This window comes from Perca fluviatilis, chromosome 1 (genome assembly GCF_010015445.1).
Source record: "Perca fluviatilis chromosome 1, GENO_Pfluv_1.0, whole genome shotgun sequence".
In the NCBI taxonomy this organism is placed as follows: Eukaryota; Metazoa; Chordata; class Actinopteri; order Perciformes; family Percidae; genus Perca; species Perca fluviatilis.
The window spans coordinates 21,080,181-21,099,517 of NC_053112.1; the positions used below are offsets into that span (position 1 = coordinate 21,080,181).

General features: G+C 39.9%; 1 protein-coding gene across 1 annotated transcript; it reads right to left on the reverse strand.

Annotated features, from left to right (window-relative positions):
- Positions 1–1,924: 1,924 nt before the first annotated feature.
- LOC120565189 (voltage-dependent calcium channel gamma-4 subunit-like) lies at positions 1,925–16,541 on the reverse strand. Its single transcript, XM_039810731.1, has 5 exons — positions 16,010–16,541; positions 10,153–10,236; positions 7,891–8,031; positions 6,689–7,243; positions 1,925–6,526 (listed from the first exon to the last, which is right to left on the reverse strand). Exons 1-4 carry the CDS (start codon positions 16,230–16,232, stop codon positions 6,690–6,692), a joined length of 1,002 nt encoding a protein of 333 aa, XP_039666665.1. The 5' UTR covers positions 16,233–16,541; the 3' UTR covers positions 1,925–6,526; position 6,689.
- Positions 16,542–19,337: the final 2,796 nt, after the last annotated feature.

Consider the following 19,337-nt stretch of genomic DNA (forward strand, 5'->3'; position numbering starts at 1 on the left):
TGGTTCCTATCATGACTAACTCTTTTGATGCAGGATTTGGTTTTCCCTATACACCTTTTATAAATGAGAGCAACAAGTGGCTCCTCAGAAGATTTTGTTTTTCCAGCTGTTACAAAGAAGTTACATAATGTACAGCAGCCCCCCTGCTGCTAGGCATGTGTTTTTTTTTCTTGTGTATTGTTAATCCATGAGTAAGGCTTTTTGTGTGTGACAACTGCATTTAGGGTGGCTTGGGATTAGAGGTAGAGTGGTGGCTCCTTAGCGACAAGATTGGCGATCCGATCCAATGCTCCTCCGGCCACATGTCAAAGTGTCCCTCTTGTTGGGTGGGCTTTTATATTCTGTCTTTCCAATGAAGTTGAGATTAAGTGAGGGACTTGAATTAACTACCATGGCTGTTAACTGCTGTTATCTTGGTTTAATCCTTATTGTGTGGAAAGATGAATTATGGTCTGACATGTGGTATCTCGATATGAACACTGACACTGGAGCTCATTGGATTGAAGGTCTCAATGGATTCAAAGACTCATCGACAGAGATTAAAAAAACTATTTGTGGCTGATGGTATGATTTAAGTACATTAATGTTAGAGATTTCCTCTGGCCGAGCTTACTGACTTCCCGTTGGCTCCAGAACACATGAATGGCATAAAATAATCTAATGATATGACAAATTTTATTGGACAGTTTGATCAAATTGTTATAATACAAAGATTCATTTCGGGATGTTTGTGATTGATGATTGTGCATGTGCCAGTGTGCGTCATATGATCCCTACTCAGTGTAGCCACCACGCCAAAATTGCCATTTGGGCTGTGAAGGCCATTCTTCACATGAATCCTGTTTAAACGATTTCATCTTCCACTTGACATCACTGACTGCTGCACCTCCAGCCTTCCATTTTTTCATATTGTGTTCTCAGAGCTTTGGGGGAGTTTTTCCTTTTCTTCGTAGAGACTTATTGCTGGGTTAAGAACCATGGTTGTTGTAGATCTGTAAAATCCATTGAGGAGTTGTGTGTGATATTGGGCCATACAAATAGAAATAGATAGAAAACTTCCTTGACTAGTTATTGTATAGATAAGACAAAGAGTAAATGTTAATTAATGTGCTCATAAATTTTTTTTAAAGTATACTTAGGTTTTTTTTCAGTGGATCATGCCAAAAAGTTATCACAGACATCATAAATTATAATGAGAAAACTTCATGCCTTAAAGGAACATGCCGACTTATTGGGAATTTAGCTTATTCACTGTAACCCCCAGAGTAAGACAAGTCGATACATACCCTTCTCATCTCCGTGCGTGCTGTAACGCTGTCTGACGGCTCCAGCAGCATCAGCCCATCACAGAACAGGCAGGTGAATGGTTCCAGTAATCCTACTGCTCCAATTAGTATCAGTGACAAAATAATACCAGCATGTTCGCATTTACATGTTGTTAGAGTCACTAGCGTGTACAAAAAACAACATAACATGAGACACAGTCATCTTCTAACCGTAAACAAACCGGGAACTATATTCTCAGGCGGAAGAATATAGTACTTGGGCGGAGTGATATGCTCGCAGCAAGCCTGTCTGAGAATATAGTTCCCGGTTTGTTTACGGTTAGAAGAGGGCTGTGTCTCATGTTACGTTGTTTTTTGTACACGCTGTGACTCTACAAATCACAACATGTAAACAGGAAAACGTTGGCGTTATTTTGTCACTTTTGTCACAATTGGGAGCAGTAGGATTACTGGAACCAGTCACCTGCAGGATCTGTGCTAGGCTAAGCTAATGCTGGAGCCATCAGACAGCGTTACAGCACGCACGGAGATGAGGAGGGTATGTATGGACTTGTCTAACTCTGGGGGTTACGGTGAATAAGCTAAATTCCCAATAAGTCGGCGTGTTCCTTTTAAAAGAAAATCAAAGAGATGTTCAATCAGTCACTCTTTTTTTTTATTTCAGAGTAATTTATCGGCACAGTTATACATTATAAACCTCTCGTGGAAATAATAAAAGAGACTGTATTTACAGGCTCGGTAGTACAATATATAATATATTATTGATTGGCCCTATATGTTATTATATCATTAAACATAAGTCTTCAACTGAAACAAACAATGCAAATGTTCCAAGCAGACCATAGAATGTTGAGGGTTTTGTGCAAGAAGTTTATAAAAAAAAACACTATTATGAATAAAATGACTTTAAAAAGAATGCAACATAAATCTCTCTGCACCAATCTCCCAATTATGACTTAAACTATAAAGACAAACACATTTCACTTGAACTAAAAGAAATGGTGTCAGAGGGCCCAAATTCTCTTCTGTATTTACAAATGTATTATTTTAAATTATTTTATGTTATTCATCTGGTTGCCTTAATATCATCCACAGTTTATTTTTGTTGGTTATGTGTTATGCAACGTAATAAGGATAAAGAAACGTTTTCATTCCCTTCTCCTGTAGTGTTTAAAGGGTTTGTTCACAGGTTTACAGTGAGTGATGTTTGCTTGCTATCAGATAAGCTGCATCTGTGCAAATATTGCAAAAATAATTGGATATATTACAAAACACCATGGAAGTCTGTTGTTTTTCATGTGTCATAGCAGATGAAAAGGGTTAAGCTCCAACTGCTGCTGGCTTAATCCAGTCTTAGCCCAGTGACAGATGTCATGCTAATGGATGCCTGTGGTTACTGGATCGACAGCATGGCACTGATATATCAACAGGGAGGGAGGAATCAAGCCCCCTGCTGGGAGGAATCTTAGCCACTTTAAATTTTCTAAACGAACTTGGGAGGTGAGAGAGTGTCTGTGGAGACGGAATCTCTCAGGAGGAAAAGTTAAACTAACATGTACTGTGATCACACCAGCCTGACACCACTACACGGACACATAAAGTGTGTGTGTGTGTGTGTGTGTGTGTGTGTGTGTGTGTGTGTGTGTGTGTGTGTGTGTGTGTGTGTGTGTATATTAGTATTCAAAACCAACTCTGTGGGAGTCTCGTTTCAGTAGGTGTCTGAAAGAGCAAATTTTGACACACACACACACACGCACGCACACAGTGTCACAAACTGAAAACAATACAAGCATCGCTGATGCGGCTGGTAATAAATGACATTGCTCTTCAAGCATCAACATGGTGTAGATTATGGTGTTGCTCTCACCACTGGTGAAAATTAATGACATTATTGTCAGACATTATACTAAACATAATCTGTATCATCATTATATTTGTAATTATATTGTTCAACAATGAGCCTTTGTCATCTCTTTCAAGTGTTACAAAAGAAGATGTATGATCTATAACAACATCCAAAAATATCTTTTAGTAGCATTTAATTACTAGTTATAGCTGATAAACTGCTTTTTAAGAAAACCATTGCTGGCTGTAAATGCTTTGTTATGGCATTGGGTGCATCAGGTTTAGTATAAAGATAGCTGAAGTGTGAACTGCTGCCGAACCATTTGTCACGCCAGCAAATCAAGTTGCAAAGGCAGAACCTAAGCTGAGACCCCAAAGCGTTATTTTATCCGTCCTGCACAGTGAGGTACCGATGTTAACCCCTGCATGGAGAGGGGACACTGCCATTTTCATCTCAATGACCAGAGGATCATTTTCACTGATGCATGACAGCAAAGAGTGGGGATACGGTTTTCTTGTGGATGAAAATACCAGTGGGGGTCCATGGCATTCACATTTACAAGGCTTAACAGCCTGGGCGATAGACAGAGGAGAGCGGTGAAGAAGAATAACTCTAATTCTGGACTGGAATGGGGAACACGGTCAGCAGACCAGTTTGGCATAACAAAGATACATTACACACACACAGAATAAAAATAAGTCAACTCTAATTCAAGGCTTCCCCTTCCCCCCACATCAGTGACTTGAATGACAACTGTAGCTGGGAGAGCAGAGGCTTTGCAGAGACTGCACGGCCTCTCATAGCACTGTTTGTTAAAATACACAGTTACTGCCGTAACACTGATTCACTAACCAACATTAAACCAATTCTAACTGCTGCTAAAAAATATTCAACTGGGAAACTAACCATGAAGCTGACATGGAACCCAATCAAGTGTGCACTGTACCAAGAATGAATCATTTGAACTTTTACTAACCCTTCACACACAAACAATGCTCACTTTGCTCCAGTTCTTGTTTGGAGACAAGGAGACAAGCTTTCTGAAGTCTGGATGAGCATTTGGGAGCCTGTTAGCTCAGTCGAGCATTAAGTTGGCTGATGCCGATTTCCTTTAACACCCTGTGGTTGCCCGACTGTTTGCCACGCAGTTTCATAGCAGAGCATAGCAGGCCCATCAGCCCCGCGTCATTAGCTAAAATGCTTCCCTTATAGAGAAAAACAAATGCAGTGGAGCAAATCTCAGTTCATATTTTGCAATAAACCAAAAGCAAGTCTAAAAGTGAAGTTAACTGTAATTACTAAGTTGAGTCTCCCCAGTCACTATTTAGGATATCTGTTCTTTAATTGTAATGCGATAAAAATCACAGTATTTGACTGAATAAGTAAAGAGTAAAGTAGTCCTGACTGAGGGTTAGAGTTTGGTTTATTTTGTCATCCCAGCATGGAAGGAGAGGGTCAGCCAGGGCACCTATTCAGTGGTGAGTTGTTAATGACCTTTGACCAGCTGAAAGAAGCTAAGGAGCAAATAAACATCAATAACTTCCATAATGATTCATTCCTTCTATATACATAATTATTGGCTCCTTTTTGATAACGCTTATAGTTAGGGTTGGCTTAGTTTTGCCTTTGACCAGCTCTTAGTAATGCTGCTCTAGGTTTAGACTGTCAGGGGACTTCCTATGACCCACTGAGCTCCTCTCTCCTCCTCTCTCTCTCTCTCTCTCTCTCTCTCTCTCTCTCTCTCTCTCTCTCGCTCTCTCTCCATCTGTGTGCATTCATGTGGCATTAATGCATGTTACTAACTTAGCTTATTCCCCAGAGTCCTTGGGCTTTCTTGCAGTTTTCCTTGGATTGTGGTGGCTCCTGGATCATGGCTGCGGCTGCTGCCGTGGTCCTGCTTAACACCCATTGCTACTGTTATTATTGTTAGTCATAGTTCTACAATCTTTAGTGTTACTATAATGCCACTGTTCATCATGTCATTCCATTATACCCACTGCTATGATTATTGAGTCATAGTTCTATATTTATTATAGTTAGGTATTATTGGAGTTGCAATGCATCTCCCTCCCTCTCCCCCAACCAGCCGAGGCAGATAGCCGCCCACCTAGAGCCATGTTCTGTTTGTGGTTTCTGCCTGTTTAAAGGAAGTTTTTCCTTGCCGCAAGTACAATTGCTCTTGGGGGAAATGTTAACATAACACCGGAACGACACATTTTCATGATTTGAGACTTGCAATTCTAGAACCCAAGTAATACAGAAAAAGTCCTTCACAGAGCTTATACAACAACTCACAAACTCTTCCACGGTCCACATGCACATCCACCATGTCACTCCTGGGTGACCTCTCTACACTTCATGTCACATAACACTATAAACATTTTATTTTAATATTACCCAATTGGAAAGATAAAACTAAATAATCGAATCAAACACTTGCTCAATTTGTTAACACAGAACACTCAACTTTAGGCAGATTCACAGAAACATTACAGAACTAAATCAAACCATATAACGCAATGTGCTTGTTGGTTGTAAAATAGGTGTCATCTGTCCTGTTTCTTGTTGTCAAAATATGGGGCAGCACAGAAGAGTACAGAAATACTGAAATAATAGACACAAATAAGATAAATTTGTTCCATACATCGTCCCTGAGCAAATGGAGAGCAAGTACACAGTCTGTACAAATAATGTTTACACTAATACATCACACTGGAATGTATTGACATTGCTGTGTGCCTTTGTTAATATATATCTACAGAAATACACGTGTCATAGTGTGGGAGTGTTTCAGAGCCATAATACATTTCACATACCGTAACGCACATATTTATCACCTGACTCACACACAAGCTTAAAAAAGAGGTTACTGGGATACAGTAGAAGTATTTGAATGGCAGTTGAGAAGGCTTAAGACTATCAAAGGTGTACAGATTAAGTTAGCACCAGTTGTGTTAAAGTTACAAACAAATACAATACAATAATGCTTAATCACATGAATCACTTCATTTTAGCATATCATTTTGGAGACAAATAGATATTTGTCTCCTTTTAAAAGAAACATTTCCAAAACACTACACATCTATTTTAGCAGAAAAGCATTACCTGAAGTTCAATATTCAGAATCTTTATTATATTGAGCATCAAGTCTGTAAAAGCTTAATTCTTTTATCAGGCAATTATCCTTTAAAGAATACCAGAACATGTACGACATATTTCAGCCTTTCTGTAAGACGTCACTCACAAATAGTGGGTATCACAATTTCCAATTAAACTCTTCAGATGTTGCTACAAAATGTCTGCATTCCCCTTAGAGATACTGAGTCATATGATGAAAAGTTGTTTTGATATCACCTTTCCTCTTCCTCCAAATGAAACACAGATTGGCACTTTTCTGTCACAGAGGGACACAAAGGAAAAACTATTTTGAGCTCTGACCTTTCAACACCGCTGCTGTCTGAACAACCCTGAGGAAGAATTGTCCTTTCTAATCAACTGTACAATATCTATTGTGTTCCATTAAGCTTATTGTTTTACATAGTAATACACTTCTGACCTCATACCGGCGTGGTCCTCCTGTTCACTCCATCTTTCATATCTTTCTGGAAGCAGTTGTGGACTTGTAAAAACCCAGAGTCCCTCTCTGGACTGTAAGGCCCTGCAGTCACACTTCCGCCCTTCAGAGGGTCCCTACTAAGGGAGTACAGGGATATATCCCCCATTGGCAAGCCCATACCCAACCCTCCTCCACCGCTTCCTCCACCGATCTTCCTACCCACTGGGGAGGGCTCGCGGGATGGGTCACTTGATCTCGAACTGGAGCGTGAGCGCCTTCGTCTGTAGCGGTAACTTGGGATGCGAGAGTAAGGCGAAGAGGAGGAGGTGGTTTTGATGAAGTCACTTCGGGCTAGGAAGCGTGTCTCTTTGTTTTTCTCGATATATATGTTGACTGCGAGAACACCCACTGATTCAGCCACGATGAAGGAGAGAGCGCCAAAGTAAAAGGACCAGCCGTAGTTGTAGTGGTTCTTCTTGTCCTCGTCTTTCTTGTCACTGGGATCCCCGGCGTTACTGGAGATGTAGACGATGATTCCGATGATGTTGCTCAGGCCTGAAGTGAGGAAAGGTAAGAGAAGGAGAGATGGAGAGAAAGCATGCATGGATGTAAAAGTTTAAGCACATAAGTGGATGATAACACTATAGCACTGTGTTGCAGAGGCTGATTCTGTTTGGGCTCACACACTCTACACTTCCCTTCCTCTATATCTTCATCACATTCAAGACCTGAGAAAATTATCTTTACAAGTTAGGTAAATTTTTTATTGAGTGATAGATTCCTCTTAATAAAACAATAAGGTATTATCAAGAAAATGCAGATGACTGACATTATTTTTGCATATTCACAAAGAATGATTTGTCACTGCCAATTAGAGAGAAACAATGAATTGAAAGGAAAGGGAAGATGTGCTACAAGTGTGCAAGTTATCAGGTATTTGTTGTGTTATGTAAAAAAAAAAATTATATATATATATCATAGGGTATAAAAAAAATATTTTTCTGATTAAATATAGGAAACGTTAGGGTAACTTTAAGAGAAAGAGACAAAACTTAACACAGACACCAAAGGGAGACATTCTTGTGTTGTGTCTGTCTTCTCCTTCTGTCTGCTTATGTCTTCTTATTCTTTCCCTCTGTGGCACATCACAAAATCTATTTGTTGTTTGTAATATCTGTAGTGTGCTGTCAGTCTCATCCTACCTGCAGCCACAAACAGGATGCCAGCACTGAGCAGAATGTTGTTCTTGTTGTTGTAGATGCGTCCAACCCCCACACACAGGCCACCCAACATCAGCAGAACGGTGCTGAGAATGGGGAATAGACTTGATGCGCGCACTATACCTGTTCATTCGAGACAGTGGAGGGTTCTTGTCAGTACAAATTAAGAAACACATCACTTTAAATACGTATATTAAACAAAGGCTAAACAGCATGTGATTCATCTATAATGACAATTGTAAAGTAATGTTATAAGTAGAATTATTTGTAGTAGCAGAAACATTTTTAAAAACAAAAAACGTTAAAAACAATATTGATTAATATTATCACCTTATAAAGTTGATATAGTCCAATGGTGGATCTTCAATATGGATATTTGACACATCCATCAAATACTGACAATATTAGCATTCATTTGGAGTTGTGTTTCTGGCCACATAGAAAATCCAACACTCACTCTTCTATTAGCTCTGCTTTGGTCTTCACCAACTCTGAGGTAAATATCTGCATCTCTCAGTGCTAAATGCTCCATTATGTTCACAAACTATTCCCTTATTTTTCTGGCCTACTGCTTAGTGCTGGGCAGGTAGTTTACATTGGTTTTATCAGAGTTTTTTTGCTGTATCAGATGCTGGAAAAGAGGTTGGTGTGAGCGTTATATGCTTTAAAACCAAAACAATAAGCTTAAAGATGCTAAAATGCTCCAGAGAGCTGAGGGGCCAAATTATTTGTGGGGTTGTCACCATGAGAAACACCCTGTCTTTAAACATCCATTGTTAATAAAAAAATATTGATTAGAGGAGCTTTAAATACGTATATCGTATTAAGGATTCCCTGCTGAGTTTTCAACTTCTAGTAGTATGGAGCTGATTTTATATGAGTGGTCCCTGCTTTGTTTACCTTGAGGTGGTACATATTCTGCAAATGATTTCTCACTATTCCACTGATAAACAGGTGGCACTACCATACCAAAATATGCAGCAATGCGTCATCAAAGACAAGGAAGGTAAAGGTACTTTATTGTCACATACACATACATGTAGCAAAATTCATTCTCTGCATTTAACCCATCCCTCAAGGGAGCAGTGGGCAGCCATTTACAGCACCTGGGGACCAACTCCAGATCTGAGCGAGTGCCTTGATCAAGGGCACTGACTGGAGAACCTAGTACATGTTTTTTGATGGTGGGGGAAACCCACGCAAACATGGGGAGAACATACAAATTCCACACAAGAAAGAAAGGCCTGGAACAACCCAGATTTGAACCTAGAACCTTCTTGCTGTGAGGTCACAGTGCTAGCCATTGGGCCACCATGCTGCCCAACAGAAAGGAGGAAGACTGCTAGCACATCACCATGGATGTAAACAATGCAGGATCCAAAATACTTAAAAAATTGGCTTTGCAAATATATTGTTAGACCTCAGGGATACACACAATGTACTCAATGTAAACAGAACTTTTGTTGTTTTTACAAGAAAACACCGCAGGGCATCTATAATTAAAATGCACTGTCCCTCAACATAATAATTATTTGTGTAGGAGAAGTACTCTTCCACAAAGATTATAAAATATAGAACTTAGTTAATATGGTTCGCTGCACCCTTAAACTCTGTGGATGGAAATTGTGTCATTGTGTATTCTACTATATGTTCATGGTACTACTCACATGCCAATTGATGGCATTTCTGACTAGCTTAAGCTTTTCAAAAAATTAACAATTTATGGCACTCCTTGCTGACACATGAAGTAACTCTGCCATAAGTGTAGAAATAAAGGGAGTGGAAGAAGAGCAAGAACTGTGTCAGGTTCAATAGATGAATGCTTCCACAGATACTAAGGCCTGATTAGCAGATACTCCTGCCTTTCCATGACACTAACCAATTGAGTCCATGAGGGTATTGTAATTCAATTCAGACAACAGGAAAGATGGGAACAGTTGCTGTGGGGCAAAGGGCATCAAACTAGAAGCCATTCGTGTTTTGCAGAGTGAAGCTCAGGGTGACGTCTTCATCAAACTACCTTGGTCAAATGTGAGATGTGCTCTTACGTGGGTAAAGTCATATTTTAGACCTATAACTCATAAGCACACAACAGACTTATCATGTCTACAACTTCTATTACTGTCATGACATCAGGCTTTTATGGTGGAGGGATAGAGATATCATGACACATTAAGTACCCTTGTGATAACTCCACCACCACTTGAAGAAAGAAAAGAAAATGAAGAGGTTGCAATGACTTACGTAAGATGTACTCTGAGCTGTCTGTATCATAGTCGTTATCCTCTGGAAAATGATTGATCCGAAAACAGCTTCCTTTGTTTATTCCTGCAAAAGCCAAAAGGGAGCGAGAATGTAACTGATGGCAGCCTGTGCAGGGACGAAATGACACCAGTTAAAGGAAAATACTGTGTCTCTGTAATGGAGCAGGACATGCGAGTCTCCAGTAAAGATAGAAGGTACGTATAAAAGGAACTACATGTTGACCATCCACTGAATTGACATGCAGCTTTTATGCTCATGAGACAAATAAGTTAAAGAAAACTGGAGTTGATGTTTGGTAAAGAATGTTAGCATTGAACTGTCTAGTAGTTTTCACCTCTAACCATGTCAGAAAGCATTTGAGGATAGGTTTCTGTGGATCTGAGGTTCTGAAGTTCTCAAGCCCTCAGGCTCCTTCTATTCAAAGACCCAGTCTTTCACCAAGAAAATCTTCCCTCCACTTATAAGAGAATAAAACATTGGAGCATTATGAATATTGAAAGGTTAGACCTTGAATTAAAAGTCTGATGTCTGATTTTGCTGCCACATCCTGTCATTTCTGCCTTTGCTGTGTTAGTTGCTCTGGAGCTATGCTAGACACCTGTAACGGATGCAATGGAAAAAAACAACTTAACACAGTTTGGATTCTCTCATACACTTAATAAATACACTTAGTATGAGCTCTTCGTCATTCTGATAACAGAAGAAAAACCTGTGTTTGCGTATCCAGGTAAAAGGTAGCAGGACATTTCTTTATATAGGCCTAATTGTAATTGTATTCTATTTTAGAAGTTATCTGTTGTAGTTATGGCTGATACTGGAGCAGGGCCATCACAGAAAAGAAGGGGAAATAAACAAAGAACAACTAAAAGCTAAATGGGAGAGTGACATACGCCGTGCGAATGCACGAGTCAATCTCGGTCAGCTTTCAAAAGATGGAGACAATTATGGGATTGTAAATGATTCAAACCAACCATAAATTGGCCCACAGGTATGTAATATGTCTATTTCATTCATAAAATAACTGTGAGACACAGTTGTACGTCAGTAGCCTACATGAAATGATGTCCCCCTTCCATTTAGTGCCCCGTTTTTATTTATTTTCAGTCTGTGTTTGTGTTTGTGCTACTATTTTCTTTTTGTCCCCCTGTACTTGTGTAAAACGTCCTTAGGTTTCATGAAAGGCGCTATATAAAAGACTTGCATTGCCTCCGCAGTCTGTCGGGGGCGACTTGCGCCGGGGGGCTTGGACCCCGTTCATAACTGCTTGCAATTTTAGTTATTATTACATTGGTTGCTAGAACAGACTCTTGCTTATGCTTGGCTCGTGACAGGTTTAAAAGATCTTTACGACAGCAGGTGCGGTAAAAACACTACAGTTTTTGTCCTAAGGGGCCCTTAGAATCAACACAACCCGAAAGTAGCTCGTAGCGGCTTTAATATTGTTTATTTGGTTGTTGTTCATTTTGCTACATTTTCAGGCTCTGAGACTGCTGGAAAAGAGAGTTACAGAAAAGCAGAGATAACGTGATGAAACATCCTTAATAGCACAGACTCACAGATCCTATCTTTACCAACTCCACACTCTCAACCTCACTTTCTCAGTCTCTTTAAACTCTCATCATCAGTCTCTTTTTTACAACACTCTTACAGCTATCATGTCTCAATAACCCACTTCTCTCTCTCCCATGTTTTTCTCTTCAAACCCCTCTCAGCTTCCTCTTGATCTTTTTTGTGCCAAGCACATTCTTTGGATCGATACAGAAGCACAATCACTGTGTAAAATAATCATTATACTGATTATACATGTAATGTACACTGTATATTATATGTACTGTCTACTGCATATACTGTGTGAGTGTATCTTGCATGCATTTCATATCTATAACATGTTATCTCCTGATTGTGCCATCCAAAAGGTCAAGGAAAAAGCATTGACAGGTGTAGGGTAAAAGATAACATTTTAAAAACAATATGTTTTTTGTACAATCAAACAAGTGAAGATGTCAAAGTAAAATAACTGTTTTAATAAATAATACACAGAAGGCCAGTGAGTTAATAATCAGAGGAATGACGGTGAGAAAGAAAGAGTGAGCTCAGTAGGGGAGGTATCTCTCCCAGAGCCAATCTGTCTGAGAGACCAGAGCCCATCTTTTATTACTCAGCATAGCTTCACCATGGCAACCTCCCCCCGGCAACACGGAATCACATCCTCCACTTCTCAGAGGACGCCTTTGACATCTTTCTAATGCATTCACCAGACAGACACACACACACACACACCACACACACACACACACACACACACACACACACACACACACACACACACACACACACACACACACACCGGGGGGTCCACAGAAACACACACAATAACAAAGACCATGAAACCAGAAAGCAGCCTTTATGACACTGACAATCTCAAATAATCACAAAACTTAGTGAGATGATGGCTCACAGCAAATCAGCAGGATTTGTCCATTTGAAGTTGGACCAAAAGTCTGTTTGAAACACGTCATATATTTTGGTGCTACTCCAGCATGTTCAGTGATCATGGGTGACTGGCTTAAGTGAGAGTTCTTGTTCTATTTCAGCATGAACGGGTGCAGAAAAAGACTTCACTTTGTTTCTTTTAAAAGCTCATTTGTCACCTTCAGTGAACCTCCTCCTTGTTCTACAGGAGAGAACACTCATGCAGACATCTGTTTGGAGACAAGCGCAATTCTGCTCATTTGAGCTAATATAACTGGTTACACTCCATCTTGTTCTTTGTTCCTGGAAAAGATTATCTCTCAAGTGGACAGTAAAATGATTGGACAAATACTGTAAAGCTATGACCCTTATTCAGTATTTTCTCTCAAAAAACAAACAAATCAACTACTAAGGGAAAATGTACACATGGTAGGCAGGAACTCAAAGAATTACTTTTAATTTGTGACATTTGAAGAATGCATTTAGCCAAAGAGGAACTAAATGTTAGGGGGTGTATCCTAATAGGTGTGTGAATTTCCCCTGGCCTTATGATTCAATTTGATTACGATTATCCTGTCAACGATTCGATATGATTTGATATCCCGATGCATCACGATGCGCCACCTCCTCAAATGTATTATATAATGCTACACATGGTTTTCATCAACAAATTCAAGCAGTCAGATATATATGAACTCCCATTTTTATTGCATCTGCTCTTAAAAAGACACTTCCTCAATGTAGCGGAGTCTGAACACAAAAGACAACAGACAAAAGGCAAAAACAAAAAATGCAGCAAACTGAAAATCAACAAGCAACATCAGTAGGCAATAATCGATTATTGTCTGTCACTGCATCGATGCAGAATCGTCCACGTCCACATCGTGATGCATCGATGCAATGATTAATTTCAACACCCCTATATCCTACTTGCCTATATGTTTGGAAGTCACTATGATCCTTAAAGTATGAGTCTTAGGTTGAATGTCATTAACATTGTGATTTAGCCAAAGTCTTGAAAAGTCTTCTGGGCTCAGCTAGCATAGAGCTGGGCGATATGGAGAAAATCAGATATCACGATATTCTTGACCAAATACTTCGATATCGATAATGCGGCGATATTCTATGGTTGACAATTGGGGCTTTAACAAAATATCTTCACACTTAGATTTTAGATAAATAGTCCTAAGCTAGCATCAGTTGTTACAGTAATACAGGTGTGGCACCAGAAGCCAGTGTGGCAATAGTGCTGATGTGTGTGTGTGTGTGTGTGTGTGTGTGTGTGTGTGTGTGTGTGTGTGTGTGTGTGTGTGTGTGTGTGTGTGTGTGTGTGTGTGTGTGTGTTTGTGTGTTTGTGTGTGTGTGTGTGTGTGTGGAGAGAGAGAGAGAGAGAGAGAGAGAGAGAGAGAGAGAGAGAGAGAAAGAGAAAGAGAGAGAAGAAGGGTTACTTTTAGTTCCAGGTCTCACACATCCAACAATATAAAGAGAAGATGGTGGAAAATACAACAGAGAGTTTAAAAAAGCAAACACTTCTTCAAATCTCACTTCTGCTTATGATATTTTCAAGGGTTCAAAGTGAGTGAGAGAGAGAGAGAGAGAGAGAGAGAGAGAGAGAGAGAGGGAACATGTCTTTTCATTAACATTACAGAAAATCCATAAATAGTAATGCATTTACCTATATATAAATGTATAACTCCAGTAAGAGTAGTAACAGTGCAGAGCAAAAGTGCAAGGAGTGTGACTTCTATAATGGCTGCATTGTCAGATCACTAATACAGGTCTGAGAGATGCTGCCTTCAGGTCATATGGAAACATGTAATAATTTCATCTAAATGCCACATGGTTTGAGGATTAAACAAATTTCTAGGGCTGCAACTAATGATTATTTTCATTGTTGAATAATCTGTTGATTATTTTCTCAATTAATCGATACGTTGATTGGTCTTTCAATTTTCAGAAAATGGTCAAAAATATCGATCAGTGTTTTTTTTTCAAAGCCCAAGATGACGTCCTCAAATGTCTTGTTTTGTCCACAACTCTGAAATATTCAGCTTACTGTCACAGAGGAGTGAAGAAACATAAAACATATTCACATTTAAAAGCTCTAATCAAAGAATTTTTCATAAACAAATATTCAAAATAGTTGGCCATTAATGTCATAGTTGACAAATAATTGATAAATCAATTAATCTTTGCAGCTCTACACATTTTCAGACATCTCTAGCAAGTGTTTTCTCTGGTGAATATATGTAATATGTAATAAAAAATATGATGATTTTAATTTTGGTAACCTATACTACACTCTGTGATATGCTTATTCTCAATGTTGTGATGTCACTGGGCCAAAATGCAGTACACAACAAATTAGTTGAACTGCTGTTTGGCTGCAAAACATGAACGAGCAGTCATAAACATGCCAGTACCACCTATAGACTAGTGAGGAAAAGCCAATCAACTAAATTCTGCCTTCGGTCGTGGGTGTTTACAAAGAGAATACTTTACAAGTCAGCAACTGACTATTTCTAGCTTAGAGTGTTCCATGATTGGCCCCCTGCATCTGAGGTTGTCTCCCAAATGTAGAGTTATTAATTCTGCCTATTCTATTCAGCTGGGTTGGTAGTTAAAAGGAACAAAATCATTGAGGGTGGAGATTTCAGCACAAGCAGCAGTGGACAGCGCTTTCATTCATCGATTTCATTGATCTGGCTCCTCTCAAATGATGCGCACAATTGTGTGAAAAGATGTCCAAACAACAACTAGCTGCTCGGCCAGCCCCAAAACTCCTCAGGCGTGTTTTTAGGGTCATGAATACGCAGCACTACAGCTGAGACAATGCTGACGGGACTTCATGAAGCAAGTCCGTTTCTTGGTAATACTTTACTTATGTAGCTCAAAATAACTTCATCAGCCTAAGCAATTTCATGGAAGTAGTTGCCAAGCAACCATATCGAATTAATAAAAAAATTAAAACAAAACCTTAAATTAGTAGCCTACTGGGCCAGCTCCATTTCTGGCTTGTAATAAAATGTAAAACATAAAAAAACACATTTCAGTGACAAACTCAGTCATTTATGAGGGAGACTGACGCAAGCGCATACACAACACCGCCTTTGCGCGCAACAAGCTGCAGTTTCCTCCAATATTTCCTATTTAATATCATGCCAACGTAACTTTTTAAATGCTATTCGACGCAGTTAACAAGAGAAATGACTGATAATGATGATGCACCCCTCGGCAGGGGGTGCATTTCCAGTTTTGGTTCGTCGTCACCTACATTGTCGCCTCCCCATCACTGGACAAAAACGCAAAAGTAACATAAAAGTTTGTAGAATAACGCTCACTAACTTATTCGACTTTATTTTACCTTCGATACAGCAGATCCTCCACAGCCCGGAGTGCGTCAGGTCGCCTTTGACTTTCTTGGTTTGCATCTGGGAGTCGTCCGCGGAGGCATTAGTGGCGTTGCAGATGTACGCCCGGGAGTAAAGCCAGTAGTCGGTGCCGATGGCGATGGTCATGAGGCTGAAGGCGACGAAGGCCCCCACAACGGCCAGCAAAGTCTGAACCCTTCGATCACACCATGCCATGGCGTCTCATAATGTGTGGTTCCTCCACAGCAGCAATTACGCGCACGGCGAGGGGCACATGGTGCCCATGATAATTGTCAGAGGAAGCACTCGCGTCTCGCGGGTTTTCCTCTCATCAAGCCAAGTCTCGATCCTTAAACTGCTCGAGTTCAATCCAAGTTTCCGAGTTTGACACTATCGCAGTTGTCTTGAATTCGTTTGAGTTGACTGGAAAAATCGTCAATGCCTGCTACAGGTGGAAATGGAAAAAAATAAATGGAAACATCCTTAACAGGTAGTTTTAAAGAACAGGTACACTTTTATGATACATTCAAAGTAAGTTCATAACATATTTCAATCGCAAGCGGCTACGGCTTCTTTGCAGTTTACTATAAAATAATAAACTGCACGGTGTAACAAAGGATGCAGCATCGTTCATCCAGACCACACCTTCCACGGCTGTAGCCAAGCCAATGGGAAACGGCGGTGTGAGCAGCTGCTGGAAGAGGAAAACATCAGACCTACACTAACATATAGTCTACAGTGATTAGTTAGATAGCTGGAGAATTAAGCGACTTTATTTGATGAGAAAGCGTTCAGGGTTTGCAGTTTGTCTTTCACACACAATCAAAAAAATAACTCACTCAAGTACAAAAACACAGAGCCTAGAACATGCGGATCCGAAACTGGGTTTTCAAATGTTTTCCAAAACATGTAGAAATCAAGCAACACGTAAAAACACCACCACTGATAGCGGATTTGTGGCTGAACTGCTGTAGCAGCAACTTAAAAGATATTGAAAGCACCCCCACTGATGAAATATTTCTTAAAACATCCATCAAAATCACTTTGAAGTGAGCAGGCTGCTTGCAAGATCATCCGGCTCATAAAAGTAGAAAAGTAAGACATTAAATCTTCGCCACAACCAGAAACTCATGTTCCTAAATGAATGTCTAAAGTCTCCTCACAGGGCCGGGCCTGTCACTTTAAGCCCTGGGATGTTGCAGTTGGGGGTCTCTTTCTGTGGAGTGATCTTCTTTTTCACACTGACAAGTGAGAGAGGTGACCAGAGAGGGCCTGCAGGGACTGGGAGCCTCATCCTTCTTAGTCACTTCCTCTTCCCTGCAAAGAGTGCAAAGAGTGTGTGTCAGGGTCTGACTCTGTATGTGTGTGTATGGAGGGAGAGGCTGGAAATAGAATAGGAGAGTGTGGATTAGGAGATAAAGTGAGGAAGAAAGGAGAGAGAGGTGGAGGAAGGGATGTTAAGGTAAAATGAGAATATGAAGAGGTAGGACAAAAAAGGAGGAGAAGGCAGAAGAGGATATGGAAAAGAGCTCACTAGCTTCATTTTACATATTAAGACTGGAAAGCAAGTGACAATAATGTATTTTTGCCGCATTTTAGGGCTTAGCGCTCAGTTTGTGGATTGAGTTGGAATGTGTGCACTGGACTTCAATCATCTTAACAAAGGAATGGGAGTGGGTGAGTCACAGCAGGTGACAAACAGAGGGCGAGAGATGTGATGTTTTTAGATTTCATCAGCAAACAAAAGATTTATGGAATATTTTATACAACTGCTCAGAAAGCTTTTTTGAAACCACCTACTGTTGTTATTTATTTTCAGCTAAAGTCTAGGCTGTTTTTTTGTTTCACTTCCAAATGCTGCCTTGCCTTTGTACTGTAGCTTGGTGCAGGACTTACACATCTTTAAATCATGAAATGCTTTAGTCATGTGAATTTTTGTGTGGCATACAATAGTTTTCTCTTTTCAAGAGCATGGAGACAGCTCCATATGGACAGTGACATATTCAATTAAAATATGCTGCATGCAACGAACAATTAGGTTTATCTGGTTTATCTTATCTATCCCAAGAGATATACTGGATAATTTGTTTTGATTGCTACAGAGCATCCATCAGAGAGCAAATTGTCACCAAATTAAGTACAATTTATTTACTCATTTTAAGTAGAAATACAAGATACAATAATCAGCAGTAAGTTAAAAGTCCAAACTAGTACTATAAATCCAAAATAAGCCAAAGAAAGTCCTTTGAAAGAAGTAATAATGATGCCAAAGCCTTTTCACATAAAGTCCACTTGATCAGGCTGTAGGGACTGTTCATGACATCTGAACCCCAAGATTGAAAAACTCTAACTGCAAATCCATATTAGATGACTTACAGTGTGGTGCACCCTGGTTTTCCAGCCGCTACTTCCCATTTCATCTCAGTCAGTGTGTCTGTGATTCTTCCCTTCAAATGTCCCATGTGATGTGGCTTTCAAGTGTTTTTGTCCTTTTAGTTTTGCATCCTGACAAGATGTGCCTGAGTGTTGCTATTTCTTAGTAAAAAATGACATGTTGGCTTCTCAGCTGGCCTGTGTAAAGTGGCTGTGGTAATGGGAGTACACAGGGGCCACTGATAATGAGTTGAATACTCATCATCGTATTCCCAATTTTTTTCGACACTGCTTCCTCTCTCTCTTGGCGCAGCAGGCCATTTCGCCCTGGTAATTGATGTCTCCTCTGCCAGCTTCCTCTTTTCTCATGGTGTTTCTTCTTCCAGGCAGGTTTTGGTCTGTGCCAAGAGCCTCCTATTTGACCTCGCTCTACAATTACAGCAGTTTAAGTGTTGCTAGTGTTTCTTAACTGCTTTTTTGTTCTTGTTTTCCACCCAGTTTGAGTAGCTTTCACAGTCTGGCCTTTCCAGTGGCTTTCTGGTGTACAGCATAAAGTGAATGTGCCAGGGCTATTTAGATAGAAAGTTGAAAAGATTTAGTCAAAATCCCTTTGGAAGCCTTTGGATGTTGTTTCATTTGAACAAGTAAATGAGTAAAAAAAAAAAATGGAACAGGTAAGACAGGGACAGAAAAATCAACAAAGGAAACATTAAAACATGTTTGGATGTGCAAAGGAGATATACCAGCTGAATATGGCGGCAACAGTTTAGCTCCAATCAAAGAAAATTATTTTAGGCTTGTAGAGCCAAACACAAGTCCAGTATTATCCCTGTTCTCTTGCTCGCAATTTAGTGTTGAGGTGAAGCAAAGACACATGGATGCTGCCTGCTGCAGTCACCGTCAAGATGTTGTGTGTGCAGACAGCGCCTGGAGCAGAAGAGAGCGAAT